Source organism: Caretta caretta, chromosome 14 (genome assembly GCF_965140235.1).
Source record: "Caretta caretta isolate rCarCar2 chromosome 14, rCarCar1.hap1, whole genome shotgun sequence".
Classification (NCBI taxonomy): Eukaryota; Metazoa; Chordata; order Testudines; family Cheloniidae; genus Caretta; species Caretta caretta.
The window spans coordinates 3,243,588-3,252,798 of record NC_134219.1 but is presented as its reverse complement, the minus strand read 5'-3'; the positions used below and the strand labels follow the sequence as shown (position 1 = coordinate 3,252,798).

Here is a 9,211-nt window from a genome sequence, read left to right as displayed (position 1 = left end):
TAGGGCCCCGGGGGGTGTCCTTGGGGCACACGGTGCAGGGTTTGGGGGTACCATTGGGGTGCACGGTTCAGGGCCCGGGGGGTGTCCCTGGGTCGCACGGTGCAGGGTTTGGGGGTGTCCCCGGGTCGCACGGTGCAGGGTTTGGGGGTCTCAATGGGATGCACGGTGCAGTGCCCGGGGGGGTGGCAGTGGGCTGATCTGTGACTGAGACGCCCGGGTCCGGCCGTGCCCGCGGCTTGGCTGCGCTGGGGGAGCGCGACCCCCGCACCCTGCAGCCCCCCGGACTCCCCTCCCCCGACTCGTTTTCGATGCAGGGCGCGCTGAGCAAGGGAGGCGGGGCCAGGCCCGCCAGCCGCCCCACGTGGCCTGGGCCGCGCCAGCCAATGGGAGTGCGTGTTTCTGAAAGATCTCCATATATGGCTATGTTCTCGGCCGGCGAGGCGGGGCCGGCGCCCCCGGGTATAAAAGCGCGGGGGTGCGCGCTAGACGGTCTCACTCAGCCGGCGGCAGCAGACCTGGCAGCTTCGCGTCCCCCAGCACCGAGAGAAGCCGCCTCCTCCCCGCAGGTACTGCCCCCTCCCTGGGCCAGGGGGTCCTTGGGCCGGCCGGCCCGCGGGGTACCCGGCCGCCGCCTCCGCCGGCTCGAGCCCCGCAGCCGCCCATTGCGGCCGCCTCGCCGGAGGGGGGCGAGCACGGGGCTCTCGCCCGGCGGGCCCCAGAGCAGCGCGCGTCTCTCTCTCTCTGTTCTCCCCCCCCCCCCCCGTCCGGTTCACGGTGGTATCGCCCGGCCAGCCGTTTGAATGGCGCGAGTCTGTGGGTGGGCCCTGGCCGGGCAGGGGCTGTGATTGGTCCCGCTGGCGGTGACGTCACGAAGCGGGAGATTTGAATGGGCGGGGGGGGGGCGCTGCGGCTGTTGGGGGAGGGCGGGACTGCTGCGTGCGCGGGCGAGGCTCCGTGGGGCGGGGCTGCCCGTGGCGCGGGGAGGGGGGTGCAGGGACAGCTGGGCGGGGCAGCCCGCAGCCTCCTCGTTGCTCTGGCAACAGGCCCCTGGGGCTCTGGGTGGGGCGGCACGGGAGGGGGGCGGCTGGGCCGGGCCCCAGCCCTGACCCTGCTGCCCTCTCCCTGGAGCTGACCCCCCCCCCCGGCTGCTGGGGTGGGGTGTGGGGCAGGACTGTGATGGGCCCTAAAACGAGGCCTGACCTGGGGGGGCTCGATGCTCCTGGCCAGCGCAGCCTCTTGTGGCCAAAAGCTTGAGTCTCTTGGGGGCGGGGGGGGGGGGGGGGGCAGGCCCTTGGGTGCAGACCCTAAGGCGGCCCAGCCCCCTGGCCCGGGGGAGTGCAGCCCTGCGGCCATGACTGGGTGGTGGTCCGGGGCTGAGTGGCAGCTGGTGAGCTGGAAGAGGGCTGGATCTCAAGTGTTGCTGACCCAAGGCTGTTCCTGTTTCAAGCAGATTCTCCAAGATGGAAGAAGAAATTGCGGCACTTGTCATTGACAATGGCTCTGGTATGTGCAAAGCTGGCTTTGCCGGAGATGATGCGCCTCGGGCTGTGTTCCCCTCCATTGTTGGACGCCCAAGACACCAGGTTAGTAGCCCAGCAGTGGAATGAGTGCTGTTCAAATGAGAGCATTCTAGTAGAAGACTGCCAGGTATTATAAAGATGGGGCTTCTTAAACTTAGGGTTTCTCTTTTTCATTTTAAAGGGTGTCATGGTTGGCATGGGGCAAAAGGACAGCTATGTAGGTGATGAGGCCCAGAGCAAGAGAGGTATCCTGACTCTGAAGTACCCTATTGAACACGGCATTGTCACCAACTGGGATGACATGGAGAAAATCTGGCATCACACTTTCTACAATGAGCTTCGTGTGGCACCTGAGGAACACCCTGTTCTGCTGACAGAAGCTCCCCTGAATCCCAAGGCCAACCGAGAGAAGATGACACAGGTACCCTTGCTACAGTACAACAGTGATCTACTTTCATCTGTTTTTTCACAAACCATCTCTGAGTTATGACATCTTTTAAAAACCAAGTGTTCTCTTAATATTTTCAGGATTCTGTACTCCTGGCATTTCCTTCTTGAAGTCTCAGGTTTCTTTTGTCTATTTCTGCCTGCTTTCTTTGCTTTTTCCTTTCTCAACACATCAATTTTTGCATGCCAGCATGTTTTCTAACATTGGCTTGAGGGATTTTTATTTCTTGTAGTAAAACAACTTTTCTCTTTCTAGATCATGTTCGAGACCTTCAACACCCCAGCCATGTATGTTGCTATCCAGGCAGTGTTGTCCCTGTATGCCTCTGGTCGTACCACTGGTATTGTTATGGACTCTGGTGATGGTGTTACCCATACTGTGCCCATCTATGAAGGTTACGCTCTGCCCCATGCCATCCTGCGTCTGGACTTAGCTGGCCGAGACCTGACAGACTACCTCATGAAGATTCTGACAGAAAGAGGCTACAGCTTCACCACAACAGCTGAAAGGGAAATTGTACGTGACATAAAGGAAAAGTTGTGCTATGTTGCACTGGATTTCGAACAGGAGATGGCTACTGCTGCTTCATCTTCCTCCCTGGAGAAAAGCTACGAACTGCCTGATGGTCAGGTGATCACCATTGGCAATGAGAGGTTCAGGTGTCCAGAGGCCCTCTTCCAGCCATCCTTCCTGGGTAAGTATCTGCCAAACCATATTGAGGACCAATCCTTGTCTGGAACACTAGTGATTCAATGAGACTCATGAACTGCAAGTGTTATCTTTCCAGTTTGCCTGTGATTGCAACCTAAAGCTGGGGTTGGGATGGTGCTTTTGTAGTTGAGTAACTACCTGTGTACTAAGTCTGACCACTCCTGTCTCTAGGTATGGAATCCTGTGGCATTCATGAGACCACTTTCAACTCTATCATGAAGTGCGATGTAGATATTCGAAAGGACCTGTATGCCAATACAGTATTGTCTGGGGGTACCACAATGTACCCTGGAATTGCTGACAGAATGCAAAAGGAAATCACAGCTCTGGCACCCAGTACAATGAAAATTAAGGTAAATAATTCTCTCTGAAAGAATAGAGCCAATGCGTTATGGAGGGTGACTATCTAGAAAGGCGATCTTGGTGACTGACTTCTCCTCCTCTTGTTTACTTTTAGATTATTGCTCCACCTGAACGTAAATATTCTGTCTGGATTGGTGGTTCCATCCTGGCTTCCCTCTCTACCTTCCAGCAGATGTGGATCAGCAAGCAGGAATATGATGAGTCTGGCCCATCCATTGTCCACCGTAAATGCTTCTAAATGGACTGCTAGCGGATGCACAGCATTTGCTGCATGAATTTTCACTAGTATATGTTTGCCTGGGCAAATTTATACACTTCATGCTAGCCTCATAAAACTGGAATTAAGCCTTCTTTCAAAAGAAACTTGCCCTTGGAAAGTCTGTATCTGAGACAAAGATCGGTGTTGGATTGAGCTGTCACTGATTTGACCCTGTAGTCAAGTTAACTGGTCCCTTGGTATACATATTAGCATAATACCCTGTACATATCTGACCTAAACCTTGGTACAGGTGCCATCACTCCTGTGACAAAATGCTAGGGATAACTTGTATTTGTGGAAGAGAATCTGCCTGTGACACTGTAGTTCTGATAGCTGGCTAGTATTGACTAGTGGCACCTCATTTAAACTCTGCAGGGCTTGAGACTGATTTGTACAGGGTATTTGAGGTCAGACTTCCAATACATACAGCGCTAAGTATTCCAGATTTTGGTATAGAGGCTGGTAGGAGTTCATCAGAGAACTTACTTCTGTTGCTGCCGTTCTAGCAAGGCTGGAAAAAATTGTCCAAGCCTTATGAACCAGTTTTCATTTTCTTAGCCCTCCTGTACCCCAGCAGAACATCCTTGGGGCAAAAGTTACTCAACTTAAGTTGCTGCAACTTTGCATTTACACCTGTAAATTTTACACCAAGTTTAATTTATGTAAGATTTTTGTATGTTGCCTTAATGTTCTCACATGACAGTAGAAAACCAAAATTTGTAAGTCATCCTGAAGTTGAGAAATTGTAATGCCCAAGACATCGTGTAAGGGAGAATAAAGCGCTGCAGTAAACTATTCTGGGTGTGTCTCTCTTCAGAAGGGGAGAAGGATCTTGGACTCCCATGTCCTGGGTTAGACTTAAATAGCGTGCAAGTTTTGTTAAACATTCAGTGACATTCTCAGTTTCTTGTACAGGCTTGCCTGACAGCTCAATTTGTCAAGCTCAAACTGGCTTCCTTGGCGTACGCTGGCTCTAAAGCCAAACCTCTCCTTTCCTACCTTAATTGCTAGCTTTTTTGCAGACAATGACTTGATCCTAATCTAGAGCTCTAAAAATGGAATTTCCTTGCCAAGGAGGTCTGATTTATTAGGTAATGTCTCAAGCTGGCCTAGATCCACAGGCTTCAGAATAATTTCAAGTTCTTGGTCTCTCCGTGGTCTCTAGTACAGGTATGAGAAACATCTCTCTGACTTGTGTGGCCTGGTGCCACTAAATAACACCAACAGCATAACGAATCAACATTGATCCGGCCCTACTGGCTTATGTGGGGGGAGAGAGGATACTGAACGTCCATTAATGTTTCTGACTTCTGTTAAGCCAGCTTGAATTTTGCATAAAGAGCAAAGCAGGGTGAATACCTCTCTAGGACACATGAGAGCTTCAGAGATGTTACATCAGTTGGTGATTCTTGAAGATAGGAGTGGACTACTCCATTGGGCCACGCAAGCCTGTTTGGGCTCACTAACTCCCCCTCAAAGCTAGTGGAGGGGCGAGAAAGCATCTTTAGTTAGGACAGTGCTTCTTCCCTACTGCAGGAAAGGTGATCTGTTAACACCGTTATTCATGGAGATCCTGCTGTGAAAGGGGCACACAACAGAATCACAGTCCTGGGAGCTTGGCTCCAGGGCTACCCAACTCCCTAGCAGTGCTGAGTCAACTCTTCCCTGTAATGACTCACTGGTGCACAGAGCCGTAACTAGATGCTTGATTATTCCCCTCCCCATCAGAAAAACCCAGCAGCTCCTGGTAACTTGAGTAGTATAAACATGTTAATGTACTTCACTACCTGAATTTCTGAACCTTCCTTTCACTGCATAATATAATGGTTGTAATAGCTAGGGGCCTTGATGCCCCATGCATAGGTCTTGGCCCTAGAAATGCTAGTAACTTCTGGCCTGTGTTCAGGAGTGATCCTGCAAACGACCCATTTCAATCTGTGGCTTAAACTTCAGTTGCTCTTTGGCAGGGTTGTTGGAAGTTGATGAATTCAACAAGTGTGCCTACTTTTGCCAAGGATGAAAGTTCTGATGGATGGAAACCTATAGGGTTTGCAAAAAGAAAAGGAGTACTTGTGGCACCTTAGAGACTAACAGACTAACACGGCTGTTCCTCTGATACCTATAGGGTTTGAAATGTACAGCTCACTTCTAGGGCTTAGCATCAGTGTGCTTCCAGTTGGTAGACAGTTGACTTGTTGCAGAAGAGATGAGTTTTCAGCCATATGCAAAGGTGCCATGTAGAAAACTGGATGGTTTCCATAACATGGAGCATTCAACAGAAGGCTGTAAATTTCAATGTGCTGCACAAACAGTAGCTCATAGAAAATCCCTGCATGGTAAGTATTGTTCTAAACAGGGGAGAAGAGATGCTAGTTAATTGAAATACTGAAGGTCTTGCAGTGAGTCAGTGGCAGAGCTGCAATTGGGTTCTTGCATTTTCTTCTCTAATTATTTCTGTACCACTGTTCAAAACCTTGCAGTTAAATGTTAAACAGTGGTGCTGCTGTGTTAAAGCTCCATGGCAACTGGGCTTACAGTCTAACATAACTTTCCTTGTCACACACAAGCTGCTGTGGCAAATAAATCAGCTTTGCAGTTGGGGTTTTGTACAATGATGCTCCGATGAACTGCCTGCTTCTCAGCCACTTAGTCTCTCCTTGCAAATAGAAATAAGATGATCAGCCACCCCTGGGGCATGTGATGATGTGGGGTAACGAGTATGTGAGTTTGGGGCAGGGAGGGCAATAAGCACAGGCTATTGGGGTGGCTGCAGGCGTAGGGGATTGGGCTGTTACCTTACGGGTGTTTTGGAGTCCTAGGCTAAGGAGAGCAAAATCACATGATTTGAAAAGCAGAACTCAACGAGGCTGCTTGGCCCAGATCCACAGAGGTATTTAGGCTCATCCTTTCCATTGGTCATCTGGGCCCTTGTCACTCACTGCTAGCCAGAACTTGGGCACTGTTTGGGAGGTTCTCCAGGGACTTCAGTTTTCTTGGATTTTTTATTCTCCCTTTCCAAGGCCTCCTGCATAGGTCTTTTCTGCATTTGCCTTTCCCACCATTACAGGGATTCTTACCTGACCTTAGCAACAGTGAGTGGGATTAGTGCTTTGTGTAGCCCCAGCCGTAATGACATGCCCTGGAATTCATTCCTTCTGTTCCCCTCCCGATGGAGGCAAGGGGCTCCTCAATGACCTGGAGAGGGAAAGCCCAGTCTTGGGGCTGAGGATCCCACCTGAGTCTGTTGGTCTTGACTCCTGATGGCAGCTGGGTACAAATACCTCTGTTAATTAAAAACTTCACTTCCAGGCCCGTCTCCCTGAGGACAGGTGCTGAATGCTTCCAACCAACCAAGCTTTCAGATCTGCGGGCTGAACAAAATGCTAAGGCAGGAGCAGCTTGCTTTCAATGGAAAGTATTTCCATGCAAAATCCTACCTTAAACAAGCATGTTTTCATCAATTGCTAATTTAGAACTGGCCAGATCCAACTTGGGGTTCGTCTAGCCCAGTGTTTTGTCTCTGACGGTGGCTGGCACCAGATGCTTCAGAGGAGGAAATCCTGCATGAGGCAACCTGCCCGCAGGGAAAGTTTCTTCCTGACTCCCACCAGCTAGAGATCAGCTGGGCCCTGGAGAATGAGGGTTTATATACCTGCCAGAGCTCTTCGGCCTGGTCTACACTAAAAAGTTACATCACTCGGGTGAGAAAAATTCACACCCCTGAGTGACATTAAGCCGACTAATCCACACTGTAGACAGTGCTAAGTCGATGGAAGAATTCTGTCAGCCTAGCTACTGCCTTTCAGGGAGGTGGAGTACCTATGCCCATGGAGAACCCCTCCTGTGGACGAGGGGAGTGTCTACACAGAACTTTTGAATCCTCTTACACACCTGGCTTCTGTTCTAACTTGTGCACAGTGCTGAGTCCCACTGGAGGGCTTGGGGCTAGTGCCCTGTGTCTGGTGCATTTAGGCATTTCCACTGGCACAGCAGACTAGGTTTTCACCATGGGGGTGGATTTGAAAAACACCAGGTGGCAATGTTTGCCAAGCTGTTCGGTGCCATAATAGAGTCATAACCTGTCTCACGTGTGATTTGCCAGGGAGATGGGGGTGGGGGGAGGGAGCCAATGTGTTTTGTTCATCCATGAATATCCTTAAAAATGAGCAAGAGGGATGGGTAACTCCCAACCAGAGTGGAAGGCTGGGTTTGGATACTGTGGGGCAGGAAGATTTCCTCTGCCATGGAAAAACAATTCAGTCTTCAGAGATGCCATTTGGAATGCCTAACAGATGTCAAGCTAAATACGCGGAATCTGTTGGAGAAATTTTAGTTGGCAGCCAACCGCTTGCTTCTATGTATCCACAAAGGCCTTAGCTCTAAATCCCCTTTCAAGTGTTCGCATATTACAGGATATGATGTACGGTTCTTAACCTCCTAGGTAGAATGTTTGCACATTAATCACTCCAGGAAAAAAAAGAACGAAAGAAAGTCTGCAGGGGAATGTGCAGGAGGAGCGGAAGGATGTGGCTGCTTAGTCAGAGCAGCTGCATCCCAGACCAGTGAGCTGTGAGATCATCCTGCACCTTCGTATTAGAGCTGCAGGCGTTCCGGCCAAGGGCGGCTTCTCACCTCGCTTGCCGCACCCCGTCGGTCTCTTGCTGGACCAATATGGCAACGCCACAGGGGCGAGGCACTCGGGGCCTCCCAAAGCACCTTGGGTTTGTGTGGCAATGGGGGGCGGGGGAGGGAAGGGACGCGCTGAGCCAGCCCTTGGAATGATGTGGGGGGAGGAGGTTGCAGTTTCTTAACTCCTGTGGGACAGCTGCTCCAGCGGTTGACTTGTGTGGCTTCGTAGAGCTACACCGATTTACGCCAGCTGAGGAGCTGGCCCTATGCTGGGATTTCTTAGTGATCCCAATCCTGAATTAATGCAAGTGTGTGACCGTCCTCAGGCTCCTGCAGATAAAGGGGTGTTGTGCTGTTTGCCTCTCTCTGCCTTCGGTGGGCTTGTTAGGATATATTCAGGCCTGTCTGTAAGGGCCTATACTCTAAGAATTTAGGTGTATTCTTATCACTTGGCTAGTTAGAGGTATAAAAGAAAGAAAGTCACTTTCTGCTGGTGTAAGGGCCTTCTCTTACTGTGACAGTCTGAGGCCCTGTTCTTAGGCTAAGGCCTTTGGCTAAGCGACAGAGGCAGCCATAAGCTGGGAAGCGACTGGTCACCTCCTCACATCCCAAACTCGTCACCTTGAAAGAAGGTGCTATTGGGCTGTTAGGAATACAATCCTGTCCTGATAGTGCCTGTTGCCTCCAGAGAAAGGGAAGTGCCTAGAAGATGTAAAAGGAAACTTAGTTTGATAGCATCCTGTCTGGCAAGAACTCACTTATCAATAGCTGGGATGTGAAATCCTCATTTCTGTGTTTGTTCTATCACTGTAGTCCCCATTTCCCTGTTGTTTGTCTGTATAATCTCTGTCTGGTTCTGTGATTGATTCTGTCTGCTGTATAATTAATTTTGCTGGGTGTGAACTAATTAAGGTGGTGGGATATAATTGGTTAAATAATCATGTTACAATATGTTAGGATTGGTTAGTTAAATTTCAGGAAAATGATTGGTTAAGGTATAGCTAAGCAGAACTCAAGTTTTACTGTATAGTCTGCAGTCAATCAGAAAGTGGGTGGGTGGATGGGGGAAATGGGAACAGGGAATGGGGAAATTGGAGTCATGTTTGGCTAAGGGCAGGAATGGGAACAGGGATACAAGTGTAAGGCTCTGTGGTGTCAGAGCTGGGAAGGGGGACGCTAAGGAAGGAAACTGGAATCATGCTTGCTGGAAGTTCACCCCAATACACATCGAATTGTTTGCACCTTTGGACTTCGGATATTGTTGCTCTCTGTTCATGCGAG

General features: G+C 50.4%; 1 protein-coding gene across 2 annotated transcripts; it reads left to right on the top strand.

Annotated features, from left to right (window-relative positions):
• Positions 1 to 459: 459 nt before the first annotated feature.
• ACTG1 (actin gamma 1) lies at positions 460 to 4,096 on the top strand. 2 transcript variants are annotated; one of them, XM_048817703.2, is made up of 6 exons: positions 460 to 566; positions 1,451 to 1,583; positions 1,702 to 1,941; positions 2,224 to 2,662; positions 2,851 to 3,032; positions 3,137 to 4,096. In XM_048817703.2, the coding sequence occupies exons 2-6, from the start codon at positions 1,461 to 1,463 to the stop codon at positions 3,278 to 3,280; spliced, it is 1,128 nt and encodes a 375-aa protein (XP_048673660.1). In that variant the 5' UTR covers positions 460 to 566; positions 1,451 to 1,460; the 3' UTR covers positions 3,281 to 4,096. The 2 variants fall into 2 exon arrangements, with proteins under 2 accessions (XP_048673660.1, XP_048673661.1); XM_048817704.2 differs by having other exon boundaries at positions 482 to 566; positions 1,448 to 1,583.
• Positions 4,097 to 9,211: the final 5,115 nt, after the last annotated feature.